Source organism: Pelmatolapia mariae, linkage group LG12 (genome assembly GCF_036321145.2).
Source record: "Pelmatolapia mariae isolate MD_Pm_ZW linkage group LG12, Pm_UMD_F_2, whole genome shotgun sequence".
NCBI classification, from domain to species: Eukaryota; Metazoa; Chordata; class Actinopteri; order Cichliformes; family Cichlidae; genus Pelmatolapia; species Pelmatolapia mariae.
Window position 1 is genome coordinate 26,898,799 of NC_086237.1, and position 15,936 is coordinate 26,914,734.

The 15,936-nt window shown below is 38.0% G+C and overlaps 1 protein-coding gene across 5 annotated transcripts in view; it reads left to right on the plus strand.

Annotated features, from left to right (window-relative positions):
- The window catches only part of grid2 (glutamate receptor, ionotropic, delta 2), a 520,752-nt gene that overhangs the window by 363,731 nt on the left and 141,085 nt on the right, over nt 1-15,936 (plus strand). For all 5 annotated transcript variants that reach the window (XR_010095293.1, XR_010095292.1, XM_063489804.1 and 2 more), the window contains exons 7-8: nt 5,904-6,065; nt 12,161-12,280. Coding sequence is in view for 3 of the 5 variants with exons in the window: in XM_063489804.1 (XP_063345874.1) it covers nt 5,904-6,065; nt 12,161-12,280 (282 nt within the window). In the remaining 2 variants the exon portion in view is untranslated. The remainder of the gene's footprint in view (nt 1-5,903; nt 6,066-12,160; nt 12,281-15,936) is intronic.

The following is a 15,936-nucleotide window of genomic DNA, read 5'->3' on the forward strand; positions in this document are numbered from 1 at the left end:
TGGTAGCCGAAAAATAGCTTTACTTTGTTGTCTGGGTCAACTTTGCTTGCCAGAGACAGAGAGAGGCGTTGAAAGGCTGCTCCAACGGAACTTATTTTTTCCGGAGGAAAACACGAACACAGTGTACAGTTGAGTCTTAATAGCTTACTTACAGCTGGGCTCGTCAGACACTCTTCTTGGCTGCAGTGGTTATTATTATATTTACATGCTTCCAGTTCCCGTTTTTGCTCCGTGACAGCTCGGACTTTTCCTTTCTCTCCCTCCCTCGCTCACAGACAGTGTTGGGGAGTAACGGAATACATGTACCGCCGTTACGTATTTAGAATACAAAATATGAGTAACTGTATTCCGTTACAGTTACCGTTTAAAAAGGTGGTATTCAGAATACAGTTACTTTGGTGAAATAAAGGGATTACACGGCGGTACTTTCCTGTTTCATATTGTCGCGGGTCAGGACTGTTTGGGTTTGTTTGACAGCTACGTTCTGTTGTTCCAGGCGGCAGCGTTACGGTTGCCATGGTTACAGGGTGACGCTCTCTCTCTCTGCGTGTTTCCTGGGTGAGAGAGCACTTTTTTGTTGTTGTTGTTGTGCTAAGCTAAAAGGCAGAATGCTACAGGCATGGCCCTAAAGAATGTAGCCTCATGGGCAGTGTAGTCGGTGCCGCAGCGAGAATGGACTACCATACACGTTATGTGTCTGTGAGCGCGAGGAGGGAGAGAAAGGAAAAGTCCGAGCTGTCACGGAGCAAAAACGGGAGCTGGAAGCATGTAAATATAATAATAACCACTGCAGCCAAGAAGAGTGCCTGAGGAGCCCATTTGTAAGTAAGCTATTAAGACTCGACTGTACACTGTGTTCGTGTTTTCCTCCGGAAAAAATAAGTTCCGTTGGAGCAGCCTTTCAGCGCCTCTCTCTGTCTCTGGCAAACAAAGTTGACCCAGACAACAAAGTAAAGCTATTTTTCGGCTACCAGCCCGACACGAACCCACCGTATTAGCCAGAGGTCCCTTTACTACGGTTCGGAGCCGCGGACCTTCAGTAACAGTAATAAATCACAGCAATAGTACATTCACGTAGTTGTAAACAGCATGATAATATATTAAGTAATCCAAAGTATTCAGAATACGTTACTCTCATTGAGTAACGTAACGGAATACGTTACAGAATACATTTTGGGGCATGTATTCAGTATTCTGTAATGGAATACATTTTAAAAGTAACCTTCCCAACACTGCTCACAGACACATAACGTGTATGGCAGTCCATTCTCCCTGCAGCACGGACTACACTGTCCATGAGGCAACATTCTTTAGGGCCATGCCTGTAGCATTCTGCCTTTTAGCTTAGCACAACAACAACAAAAAAGCGCTCTCTCACCCAGGAAACACGCAGAGAGAGAGCGCGTCACCCTGTAACCGCCTGGAACAACAGAACGTAGCTGTCAAACAAACCCAAACAGTCCTGACCCGCGACAATATGAAACAGGAAAGTACCACCGTGTAATCCATTAATTTCACCATAGTAACTGTATTCTGAATACCACCTTTTTAAACGGTAACTGTAACGGAATACAGTTACTCATATTTTGTATTCTAAATACGTAACGGCGGTACATGTATTCCGTTACTCCCCAACACTGTATATAACGATGTGCTACGTGATCGCTAGCGAAACAGCTATGTTAGCATAATATAAACAGTGAAGCTGGAGGATGAACGCTAACTTTTTTCCACTCGATAAAAGTTAACGTGAGGATTCTCGATGGTCAGGGACAAATGCAGTCAATCAGGATGCTGTAAACGGACCAAACTTCAGCCAGGAGAACAACTGAGATAATCCATCCACAATACGAGGTTAGTCATTCATATACTGCTGCATGGGCTGGGCTGTAGTTACATCGTAAGGTTTTAAAAACCGAGCTTTAAAATGAATAGCGGTAATAAAAACCGAGAGAGGCCAACAGCAATCACTGACTGTTTTTAGGAGCTTGTTGAGATTAAATAGAACAAGATACAAAGCTTTAAAACATGTTAAAAACACAACAGCCTTTTTAAACGCAGGGTAGTTTGGGCCCGGAAGCAGGATTCATCATGTCATCACTTAAAGACTGGATATGTTTATAAAAGGGAAATTTCACATTTTGAACTTCCAATAGGTTTCCAGAAAATTTCAGAAATTGTCACTTTTTCATTTCCACTATAATTTCTCTCTAGAACAGAACAAAGTGTACAAAAAGCAAAACGATCTTTAATCTAGTACAATGACAACTTTAATTAACTTTAATTTCTAATGAGAAAAATCTTAATTTTAATAATCCTAATAATGTCGCCAGAAACAAGTATTTGAAACTTAAGGGACCACACTTAAATGTATTAAAGTGTACTTGCTATTTTGTTTTGTTTTTTCTGTGACTCTCAATGAAGCTGATGCCACACCCCAATTTGTGTTTAGCAGCAAAAAAGACAAAAAGACTGGCCATCCATGAAATGAGCCTTATGACCCAAAACTTCCATTCCCAAACTAATGAGGCAGGAAAGCTAAATAAATAAAGCCTTGGAAAAACAGAGTACCAGGACCTACATCCCAAAAAGAAGAAAAATAAATTCCCAAAGAGAAGAAGTCTGGAGATGCTAGACAGCTCCTTGGTCTGGGTGACAGAAAAATCCTTTCTCAGCCTCCTTTAGATTGGGGCAAGGCAATTATCATTTACTTTGCCCGGTCACACCAAGAAAGAATGAAGAGATAGGTAAGGGAGTAGAGAGATACGAGCAGATAAGAAAGAAGGAAAGAGGATGCAAACACAAGGGGGAGGGCAGGTAATTATATGTGTGATGGCTGTATTTAATTTTGACCCATGCAGTAGATTCCAGTATCATTACATATACTGGTTCACACTGTGTCTGAATAATGTGGGTTTATTTAAACAGAGACAGAAACTACTATGGGCAAATGTTCCTCTGCTTTGCTCTGTTTTTGCATCTTTTAAACATGCAACAGGTGTTTCAGTACGACATTTAAACATGTCACTTGATCCTAAAGCTTTCAATTACAGCAGGCCTGCTGGTCTGATGTTGTCCAGTCATCCATCCATTGTTACTGAGGCTTTTTTTAACCTGTAAAATTAATCATTTTTGACCACATCCTTATGCAGTTTTATGTAACACCTCACATTTCATTTACAGTATGGCTATGGAAAACACAGAGTGACAGTTTATTTTTCCATCTTCACATTTTGTTTACTATTTTTGTAAATGGCCCCTGGGGTGGCAATACGTACGCAATATATGTATTTTTTTATTTTTATGTGAGTCATCAAGCTGCCATCAAATGAGAACAGAGAAAAGGGAGCACAGTCTCATTTATGTGTCAAGACAAAAATATCAAATTAAATTAATATGCTGTTGATTTATGTGGATGCGCAAGACCCTGGAGGAACATGTTTGATGAATGTTAGAATCACATTGAAAGATTTGGATATCTGGAAGAGTTTGTTTCTAGACTTTTGCCTACTAGCTGCTTGTAGACGTTCATAGAGGAAAGATAAGGAAATGCATGTGTTTATATAATATAGGTGTCAACATGCAAGTGTAAGTCGTTTAAGTCAAGGGCAATGTGTTTTTGGGTATCTAGCAAAAAGAGTGAGCTCAAAAGTCACACACTTGCTGAATCCATGTTCATTTCCATATGCAGACTGATGAATGGCTGAATGAAAAACAAAACAATGATGAGGATGAGGAGGACATGAGAGAGAGCGAGTGGGAGAGAGCGAGCTTGAGATGAGGAAGCAGATCAGCTCAGCGGTCAGAGAGTGGCCCAGAAGCCCAATTTCACACTGCAATGAAGCACATCAACTCAGGCTGACCACACAAGCACACGCACACACACTCACATACAAAGCTTGCTCGGAGAGCCGAAACCAAGCTCCCCACGGAGCAGTAGATTTTCCCTTTAATTTTAAAAGAAAAAGAACGATAAAGAAAATCACCACGTGGAAGACATAAAACAATGCTGTGAAAGCTAAGATACTTTGAAAGAAGTTAGATGTGAGGAAAATTTGGCATGTCCTTTTGTCCTGACTGTCAGTAAACAGTTTGATAAGCAGTAAGAAAGACAATATCTTTTGTTATCCTTTCATCCCCCATGCCAACTTTTTAAGAAACCAAAAAACCTGGTTCCATCCCTTACGTTTTATGATTTAATGTTTGTATTCTGTATGAGGTATACCTGTAAGCTTGGCTGTTATATACTGTGAGGCTTTGGCCATGAATGTCTGCGTCTGAATTACAATATCCCATCTAACATAAACAGCTATGTTTTAAACATTATAAAGCAGGTTTTTTGTTTTATTTTGTTTGTTTGTTTTGCTGGTTGTTTTTTTACTTTAACAATATCTGAAGATTATTCAGTGAATAACATCTTTGACCTGAGTTAGAATGAATCAACCACAAGGGTTTGTTGCCATGCAAAAATGCCTAATTATAGCGCTGGGATAAAGTATTTGTCCCCGTCTTTGATTCTTTTTTTTTATGTTTGTCTGACTGGCATGTTTCTGATAATTAAAGAATTTGTATTATTAGACAAAGATAACCCAAGCAAATACAACATTATGTTATGTGATGATTTCATTTGTTAAGGGAAAAAAGCTATCCAAACTTTCCTGGTCTTGTGTGATAAAAGTAATTAGACCCCCCTTTTAAATCATGAATTAAAAATGTAATCACATTTTTCTAGGTGACATCTATCAGTCTGAAAGGGGTTGCGAAAGCATTTGTAAGCCTTTGGAACACTAGCAAACCACACTGAGAGCCATTATCCACAAATAGAGAAAACTTCCCAGGAGTGACCGGCCTATCAGCATTACTCCAAGACCTCGTCGGCAACTCATCCAGGAGGTCACAAAAGAACCCAGAACAACATTTAAAAAACTGCAGGCCCCACTTGTCTCAGTTAAGGTCAGAGTTCAAGATTCAGCAGTCAGAAAGAGACTGGGCAAAAATGGCATCCATGGGAGAGTTCCAATGAGAAATTTACTGGTGGCCATAAACAATACCAATTCTCCAGAGAAGAGTGGGATAAAGTTCATTCAGAGCTATGGGCATTTTGTATTTCCTCGGGCTATCTTTGTCTAATATTAAAATCAGTTTGGTGATCTGAAACGTTTAAGTGTGACAAATATTTAAAAAACTAAGAAATCAGGATGTTGGCAAATACTTTTTCACAGCAATGGAAGTACTGGGGGAAAAGTTGAAGAAGATTTAAACACTGTGTAGTATAATATATTAAAAAAATATTGTGTTCAAAGCCTCTTTTTGGTGTACAAAATGCAATATTAGAGAGATCAAGGCTTCTGCTTGTGTTGTGTGATTGTGTTCATTTGTCCATTAATGTGAGTGGATCCACACTGCGTGCTTGCTTTTTTGTGTGTAGGCGTGGAATCATTGTAGTTCATTTATTTTACCCCGTTCCCATTTACACAGAGACAAGAGGCTTGGTACTGTAGATTACACAATGATCAATCACAGAATGAGTGGACTCTTCCCGTCTCCTACTTTTTTTTGTTTTGGTGTCAATGACCTTTCAGTACATTAATTAATTTAATCTTGAAAGCTTTTTTTTTGTTCTTACTTATAAGCATCTATGTACCCAAAAACAATGTTGGCTGCATAGTCAGGGTGTATACTGTTGCTTTTAAGGAGACAAGGTAATATTTTTCTTTTTTGATCAAGAAGCTGCTGGATTTGTCTGGAAATAAATTGTTTAATTTTAATAGCAGTTCAACATGGAAAGGCTTGGACTATTTTTTTGTGAAACTTATTACTGATTACAAGTTTGTCTTTATTTTCTCACACAATTCAAGTTGCATTGCCTTGTTTTATCTTCCTTTTTATGTTTCTTTCTGTAGATCACCAACCGCTACATCTATGATACAGTGTTACTGCTGGCCAATACCTTCCACAGAAAGTTGGAGGACAGGAAATGGCACAGCATGGCCAGTCTGAGCTGCATCAGGAAGAACTCCAAACCATGGCAGGGAGGCAAGAGTATGCTGGATACTGTCAAAAAGGTATAAAATGGTGAAGAAATGCACACTGTGTTTTTTCCTCTCAAGGCTTACAAGAAGGTGTTTCACCAAGCGTGCAAGCATAATGTGTACTTGGCTGCTCTGGTGAGTCTACCTGAGCATACACAGATGTAGGCACAGAGGTAAGCTGGTTGTTGTTCTGCAAGCAAGCATCCTCAGTTCATACAGTAAGAACTTTTCATATGTGCTTAAAGACTTGTGAACCTTTTTTAGGGAGCATACTTGCAACTTATTCTGTTCACTTCATTTCGCAATGTCTTAAACACATCAATTACCATTAATGAGAAGTACATGCAGTAATGCAGTGCATGTGTCACAGGAGTGCAAGCAGAGACAGCGAAGATGGTGATTATTGGTGAAAATAAACAATAGCTTCCTGACAGGTTGAAACAACCAGAATGGGTAATAGTTAGTATGCTAATTTGAGATTAATGGTGCTTGAGGTACGATACGTTTAAGACATTAATATGGAGTCAGTACCTACAGCTTCCTGTGGCTTTTAGTCAAGAAAACAACTATATCCTATTAAATCTGATCCCAGTTTAATAAGATCCAGAGATTTGTTTACTGCTAACTACTTCACAAATACAGCCAGCTGTCCAATGTTTGTATCCAATTAGATTATCAGTGTATCAGTCTGAAAGGTGTCAAAAAGCATTCATAACGCTTTAGAACTCTAGCAAACCACGGTGAGAGCCGTATACTATTATATGAATGACGGACAGACCTTGCCATAGAGCACCTGTTCAATCACAGAATAAGCCTACGTGTTGCAACATCCAGTTCAGTTTCCATAAAACATCGTATTTTCTTTCCAATATTTAAATCTGTGGCATGTTAGTTCAGATAGTTGTGCAGCCAGTGGAGAGCATAATAGATCTAGGCTCCTAAACTTATAGCCAGCTTGAACAAGGAGTTTGTCTTTAACTGTGTTTGCATTAATTCAGAGTAAGTCAGGATGCAGTTCAACAAAAAAATGAACCAATCCAGTTTAAGATGAGTCACATGCTGAGGTTAATAAACAGCTTTTGTATTTATAGCTGATGGGTTTTCAAATCCAACACCATTGCACCCAAATGTGTAACTTTAAAACCATACAGACATACATATAAAACCTTACAGACTGATTAGAATGCAGAAATGAAACAGATTCAGATTCACATGCTATAAAAGTAGCATATCACTAGGTGCTAAGACGAAATACAAATTAGTGCACAGCACTCAATAATACACTTGCTCTCTTAAAACATAAAAAGAGCAGTAAGGCACCACAGTTTTTTTTTATTGCAATACCTTCACCAGAATATAAAAAAGGCATATTACACTGTCATTATGTATATAAAAAACGGAGCCTAACCATTTGTTTAACAAGCTAAAAAAGTGTTTGCTGTTTTCTGACATTGTCCATATTTCATTAGCATTCATTTCCCAATGGCTATGAGTATAAAACCCTCCAAATTCTGCTCCTGAGTTGAATGCTTGATCAATTTCATTGTGCAGAAGAGGGTCATCAAAAATGTTTAGGCCAAATCTATTGTGTGATACACCCTGTCAACCCTGTGTTCAACTCCTGCAGGAGAAAAGAGGAGCACAGTTTCTGCATGCTGAATATCAATTTCTTTTTAATCTGTGTCCATCACACGATCCTCCATCTCTCACGCAGGCTGTGACAGTCTGCGTATTCATTCACTGGAGATTTTTTCAGTAGCCCTAGTGTGTGTTGAAGCCTGCACAGCCCAGACTGTAAATTCTTGACTGTTTTGTCTTCATCAAAACATTGGCATTTATTCATGTCCTGAAGTGCTTTTGGAGGTAGACCATCAGTTTTTTAACATTTAGAAATTATGAGGTACCAGACACACTAGATCAGCATGAAGTATCCCACACTGTAGGCATCTGTAATATATACATTCGGATGCTGTGCCAAGAATAATGTTTTGGACATGGATCCCAAGGGTTGCCAATGAGCTGTGTCCACTGCATCTCCACACACCCCTGGCATCTCAATGCTTTTTACTACCAGTGCTGCCTGCATTTCCTTCTCACATTTGAAATCTCTGCATTATTTATTTCATAATATTTCAGTATTTGTGGTGTCACTGTCTTTGCCAAAGACATTTATTTATTTGTTATTAATGAGCACAATTCCTGGCTTTGAAAAGGCCAAATCAGTGTGAAAATGCTGAGGAGTACTTGCAACAAAACTCAAAAGTGACTCCATAACGGTTTGTGCTTTTATACTCTCAAATAGTACAGACCTGTAGTTTCTGTTGTATACAGATGGACATGGTACTACCGTATGCATGAACTTGGCTTGGAGCTTTCTTCAGATGAGTCATTTTGAACAAGCCCCTTGTAATCAAGATGATATGGCAGGGAGCAGGCAGAAATGGCCAAGGAAACGGAAATGAGGGATGAGGATAAGGTGAGGCTGGTGTAAAAGACAAGTGACTGGAACTGGTGGGAAAATGTGATGGCATCTAGGAGTCAAGTTAATTTGATGTTTTTACATTGCAGTCACTACTTCTAGTATCTGACTAATGCTTGGATATTTTATTAGCCTGTTTATATTGATTTATGTTGTAATACCAACACTATAATCTGATTAATATTGGAATTTTATTCAAAATTTTACTATCCCAAGGACAGCCAGGAAAATGTTTCTGGTTTTTTTTTTTTTAAACAATCCATCTATTTCATCAGTCTCCTGCAGTATGTGTATGCACATATGTGTGTATATGCCAATTTGAAAAAAAAAAACTTTGTTTAAATAATCATCCATCCATCCATCCATCATCCATTTCCTTCTTCTTATCTAATTCACCGGGAGCCTGGAATTCCAGCTGGTGAGGAGCAAGACACAGGGTACACCCTGGACAGGTTGCCAGTCAATTGTAGGGCCCACCTTCATGCCTACAAGTTAGAATCGCAAGTTAACCTAGCTCCATGCATGTCTTTGAACTGGAGTACTTGGCGAGAAACCACACAACCCCTACAAACACAGGGAGAACAAACTCCACAGAGTTTACATGTCCCCTGGCCAGATGGTGTATTCAAACCCAGGATAATAATAATCATAGTAATAATAATAATGATAACAACAATAATAATAATAGTAGCACTGTTGCCTCACAGCATGAAGGTCCTGAGTTGGACGCCATCATCTGGCCTGGGGCCTTTCTCTGTGGGGTTTACATGTTTACATGTTTGTGTGGGTTGCATGTTTGCACTTACTGTTAATTGGTGATTCTAAATTGCTCATAGGTGTGAATGTGAGTGTGAATCTGTCTCTCTGACTTAGTCCTGTGTCTAACACAAGTCTAAGACAGGTTGACTGAATTGTCGACCTGTCCAGGGTGTATTCTGCATCTTGTCCTATGGTAGCTGGGATAATAATAATAATAATAATAATAATAAATGTTCTGAATCAATCTCAATCTCTTTCAAAAAAATCAAATGATATTTATCCTTCTTTTAAATAGCTTTTAAAAGATATTTGAAATATATCAACTTCTCTTTTAGATAGAATATATTTGCACGTCAAGACACCTTTTTACAGCTCTTATTGTTCCTTGGCTGAAACAGCAAGATGTAGTCATAGCTAAATTGACTAATATATTGGCTTCACCTGTAACTGAAGAATGCGAATGGATAAGGTTCTGAAAAAACTCTGTCTCAATTTTTATATTGTTCTCATCACAGAGAGATCAATTTTTTGTTCAATAAATCTAATGATAGCTTTCTACCTTTGTCCTGAGTACACCTTACACACCAAGTGATCGTGCATTCAAAGGGCTGCATGAACGTAAATCCACCAATCGGCAAGTTCTCCTCAGTTCCTGCATATTTGGCTTTTGGCAGGTAGAGGACTTCATTCTGCAGTTGTGATTTTAAGAATCTCAACATTTCACCTTGAGTTTAAGCGTGAGTTTGGCAACACTTTCATCACTGTTAAATCCAATTGGATCAATGCCCCCTGTTTTGATATCAATAAAAAAAAAAAAACATACTCCAGGGATGACAGTTTGACTGAATGATGAAGCCAAGTGAAATGCTAATTTAGGATTAGTGTCAGACAATAATAAATGCAGCGCAATGGCTTTCATATCTATCTCTGCACTTCACCTTGCGATCAGGCTGGGGTTTGGCAACACTTTCATCAGCCAGCCCCGGCTGCTAAACCAACCTTGATGACTGTCTCAGCAGAGCTCTGTTAAAGAGCCCTAAGCAGTAATAGAGTTGATTTCAACAGCCTGGCATCAGTTCCATTTCGCACTGTATCAGCAGTGTTCTTTACTTGCTGTGCGTGCCTGTGTGTTTAATCAGTGTTTTGGTATGTGGGGCCAATATGGTAATGATAAATACTAATTTGCAGGTGTTGATGAGGAGCTCTATTGATGTTGTTGTCTGGTGTTCATTGACAAACTCAGAGTGGAGAATAAATGCTGCTATTACACCTGAAGTGCGCGTTGTGTTTGTGCTTAGAAGACTATGTATTGCCTGCAACATTTCCACCTTTGAGTCTCTGCGACATAAACTGTTAAGGTTTAGGACTCATTTTAAAATTTTATTGATTACTTTAAAGGCATTGTAAGGCCTGTGACCCAGCCCCTACATCTTCTGCAGCACCTGGGAGAGTGTTTTCAAATCTAGGCTTAACGATTCTCAATTTATTTTTGCTGTTATTATAATGCACATACGCTGTTATTTTCATCTTAGTTCTGTCAAGCATCCAAAAATTAAAAAGTCTTTTTTTTCATTTCGCTGTTATTTTATTTCTCTTCTTAGACCTAATAAAACATCTTTTCCATCCTGGTTCTCCTAAATGACTATTAAGGGCATGTTTCAGCCTTAGCTGTTGATGCAGAGATGTAAACATGCAATATACTGATTGTGCGTCTAAATACGTGCAGTCATCCCAGGTGAATAAAATATTTACATAGATTAGTAATCCCAGTAGCACATTACCATATCTTATGAAGTGCCATAGACATACTAATATAACTAGTTGTTCTTCAAAGCATATCAGCGGGTGGTGAAGATGAAAAGCTCTGACTGAGGTGTCAGTGAGGTGAAGTTGGGGATGAGGTGGGTTGCATGAATGAGAGTCTGAAAGCGAGAATGACGGAGAGCAAAGATTTAACCTGCAAACTGGAGGCTGATCGCCCCAAAGAAGGCGGGTAAAAAGACGATTGGACTAGAATGATGATGTCAGTATTGAGATTGACAGCGGGGAAAAGTGAAAGTGTTGTAGAAAACAGAAAAGCAGCCTAACACCCTGTAGAGCAGGCAGATGAGTGATTATAGATCTTCCTTACTGAAATTACCCATAAGCTTCATTTTAATGGTCTGTTACATTTCCACCACATTTATTTGACTTTCCTAAAATATAAACAGTTGTTGCTTTCATCAGTTCAAATCACTGTAATTTCTATCCTGACAAACATCAACAGAAGCTGAAGTTTTCCCAGTGAATATATGACAGCAGCATGACACAACGGCATGTCCTTTCAGTCCTTCTCCAGCGTATGACAGTTGCACAAATTTATCCGCGTGGCAAAACCACAGTAACTTAAATAATTATCCCTAAAAATGACACGGGGTATGACATTGGCCTGTCTGCAGACTCGCAGTTTATACGCTACAGATTAATAATGTTCTGGTCCATTCACTGAAGGTTACTAAAGTGAATGTAGGTGAAATGGAATGTTTCTTCTTTTGCTATCACAGTAACTGTGAAAGTAATGCCTCCATGATGAGAAAAAAAATCACAAGAGACCACCTGTATTATGTATCACTGTCAAATGTCACACAGTACCTACGACTGTGATAATATAAATGTGAATGTGATGTAAAAATCATACGTGTCTCGGTTTCACTGTGTACAGTTACCATTTCTTTTTTTTTTTGCTGAAAAAACTGTTAGTTTTCTAAGATATGTAGGGAGAAGTGACAAAAAAAAAGCTGACATTATTATAGTGATGAAAATCACAATAATAATTACAGTAATTTTGATGATAACAACAATAATTGTAAGATAAACCAAAAATAACACATCCTAAATCGTTTCCTTGCAGTTCGGGGTGAGCGGCCTGACCAGTTTCTTGGAGTTCACTGACAACGGCACTAACCCCAACATCTTCTTTGAAATCCTGGGCACAAATTATGGAGAAGATAGAGGACGGGGAGTCAGTAGGGTAAGTAGTTAAAACAGAACCTCTGTGTGGCGTTCTACTGTGGGTGAAGGGAGGATAATTTCTTCAAATGCGTAGAGTAGTTTTGCATAATTCCTGGATTTACTGGGGAATTCCATTGCATCTAGCCTCTAAATGGTGTCTCATATTTACACAGGTATTTCTTCATTTTGCCCGTCACCCCTATAGCAGCATAGAGTCCAGCTGCTCTTTTATATTTACACCTGTATTCTTTCTTTCTCTGTCTTTTTTTTTTTCTATCTTTCCCAAGCCATTAACGTCTTGAACAGAACAAATGATTTTTTTGTGTTTTCATTTTTTATGTTTTTTGTCCACCCGTCGGGTAAAGCCTGAGCACTGCAGCTCACCTCCCCTTCAATAAAGCATGGTGTTAATTGGATTCATTAGAAGCATCTTCAAATGCTATTTGGTAATGATACGTGCATAATGAATTTTAACAGGCATCATAAAAGACCGCCACGCACGCACATATTCATAACATTGTTTGTTCATGGATTGTGTGCAAGTGTGTGGTTGTGGGTGTATGTGTGCACTTAGTTGTGTTTTGCAGGCTATATTCAAAAAAAAGATGTTGTACATTCAAATCTCGGATTTTTATTTTTAAGATGATCTATACGTCTCTGGTAAAGAACACACTTCAGTGAAAAACCGCTGATAAATAAATTACTTGGTTATTATTTTATGCATAATACTGATAACTTTCTACTGGACAGTGCTGTGAACAGCCTCAGTCCATGTTCTTGTTTCCAATACACTTATAGAAACAGGACACAAAAATGATGTCCTCAGACACGTATGCACAGTGCGTCTGTCCCTCTATACCAGAGGGATCTCTTCACAGATAACAGTGATCTGTGATTATGGATAATGTGGTGAGGCACCAACATAACACAGCATGCCATCACAGACAAAATTAATCTTTAAAGCACAGGATAATTACATTAAGGCACAATTCCCTAATCGCAGAGCATAATTACTTCTTAGGGAATTCAAGAACTTGTTATACAGTATTCCTGCCACAGTCTCCCTTAATTCTCTGAACATTTGTTCATTTGTCATTGGGATTCAATTAAATTCATACATGGTATTAAAAAAAAAAGACTAAAGAAAGGCTGCTATTCCGCTCAGAGGGCCTGGATAGTAACTTTTTTTTGCAGCTGGAGCAAGCCCTTCCAAATCATCTGGCCCTCTTAAATGGTGTTCATACTGAGCATCTAACCTTCAATAAAAGCATGTCAATGAGCCAGTGTGTACGGCTGGAAATATAGTGAAATATACTGAAATATTCACTCAGAAACAGAAAAGAAAAAGCAAGAGGGAAGTCCTGCTGGAACCTTTTTATGTATATAAATCCATGGAGAAGAAAAACTATAAAAGAAATTAATATCCTGGTATATCAGCAGAAAAAGAACTATCACCAATACATCAGTCATTCAATTAGTTGTAGTCCCTGAATGCAAATGTGGGTACGTTGCAGAAGTTTCACCAATGCATGCTGATTGCAATGAAAACCAAGAGCTGTTATTTTTCCTTTCTCCTCTGCATTGTGTGCTTACCAAAAAAAGCTAAGAAAGAATATACTTAATTGAAATATACTTAATATTATCAAAGTTATCTGTTTCTCTCACTCAAGTCATTATTTTTCTTTTGTACTGTGTGCTTAAGTGATACATAGGTCTTGTTTTATTTGCAAAGTAAAATGTACAGCATGTAAAATAAAGTAACTTAAATCAGTGTAAATCAAAAGATTTTTTTAAAAAAAAAAGAAAAGTTGACCTTACTGCATAATTTTCTAAATTTCTAAAATATGTAAACCAAGCCAATAACTGTTTGGTGTTAGGTGCACATATACTACAAAAATTAAAATAATAAAAAAAACTATTGCAAAAAAATACTGTAATAAAAATATATATTTGTCACCAACATCCAATTTTTTATCATGGTTAAAAAACTGAGCCATCAGAAAGGAAAGCTGGAAGAAAAAGGCTCGCACTCTATAATTTTCAATCCAAGCTGGTATTCTTATGAAAGAAATAATAATGGCAGAGTAAAAAACAGCTGTGAAATAAAAGGAACAGAAACAGTTTCTTTCATTTGTACGAATTACTGATAAAGTTCCTCAGTTTCATAGACTCTGGGTCGTTTACACTTCAGAGCAAACAGAGAAAAGGAAGCTTTTGTATAAGCTTTGTCATATGTTTGCTGAGAAGAAAATTCTTGAAACTCAAATAAACCCACGTGTTCTGTTCACTGTTGAAATGTTGTAACATATTTATTTAACCACCCCTGAGGTCTGGTGACCTGTGTTACAGAAGTGTAAATAAATAAAGGGACCACATCCCTTATAGAAACTTTTGATCCGTTATTTATGAATTGCTCTGTGGTCATCTTGTATTTTAACATAGGTGGTGAAGTCACATGACATTTCCCATAAAAAATGAAAAAAAAAAAAAAGTCTAACTCTGGAACCAAACGCAATTACCATTGGTTATATTCCTGCATAAATTATAGATCATCTCCCTTTTCACACTTCATCTTTAGAACATATATATTAATCATGCCATATGAAGTTTAATGTGTTTTTCTTGTACCTGAGTACAGTTCTGCATTAAAGCTTTCTCTGTTTTTGACAAGTCCTCAAAAAGCCCAGCTAAATTGCAATCAATGGGATTGTGTGCCTTTTTGACCTAACCAAACCATTAACAATACATGCTTATTCCCCTAATTATAGTAATACCACTGGTTTCATGTGAGCATACCACTTAACCTGACCTTTCTTTTCTGTCCTTCCTCACGGTTTCTCTTTGAGCTTTCCTAGGCCTGCTCACAGTTTCATTAATAACTTTTTTTTTAAATTATTTTTTATTGTTTTGTTATTGTTGTTTTTTACTTAATTAATGTATTCTTCTGAGTGCCTTTCTTTTTTACGACTTCCTCCTTCTTCATCTTCCTGTTATATTTTTCTTCACCAATCCGCTTTGACTTTATCCCCATCATACTTTGCACAGATGCATACAGCTATCGAGCGATAATAATAGTAGCAAATACCTGAGATCAGTCATAATTATTACCACTACACTGTGGTAGAATTGGATTTTTGCTCCATTACCTTCGGTTTCTATACACAGAGCCTATATATCTCTCTATATATACATATACAGGCATGTCAGGCTCCACTGATCTCTTACAGAGAGGCGACAAGACTGCCATGTGTAATTGCTTCGTTAGCTATCAGCTACATCTTAAATGACTTCAGAGAGAAAAACGGCATCGAGTACTTTAAAACAGCCACAATAAAAAAAGGCTTGTGGCTAACTGAGGAGATAAGAAGGGAGGAGGTTTAGATTTGAAGAAAAGAGAGATAAAATGAAACAAGCTGAAGAGCATGAGAGACAGCTAGAAAGGAGATAGATGACCTAATCCTTTCAGATCCCATGCAAGCGATAGAAACAGCAGCTCAGGTCATAATAGAGTCACAATCATTACATTCTTACTCTCACATATGCCCATGGTCTCCTTACACTCACACACGGGCTCATATTCTCCATCTTTTGGAGGAGAGATTGAAACGTTCTCCCTCTTTATGAGAATCAATGGCCTGCAAACTGCAGTGTTCCTAAATTGAGGTCACTTCAATT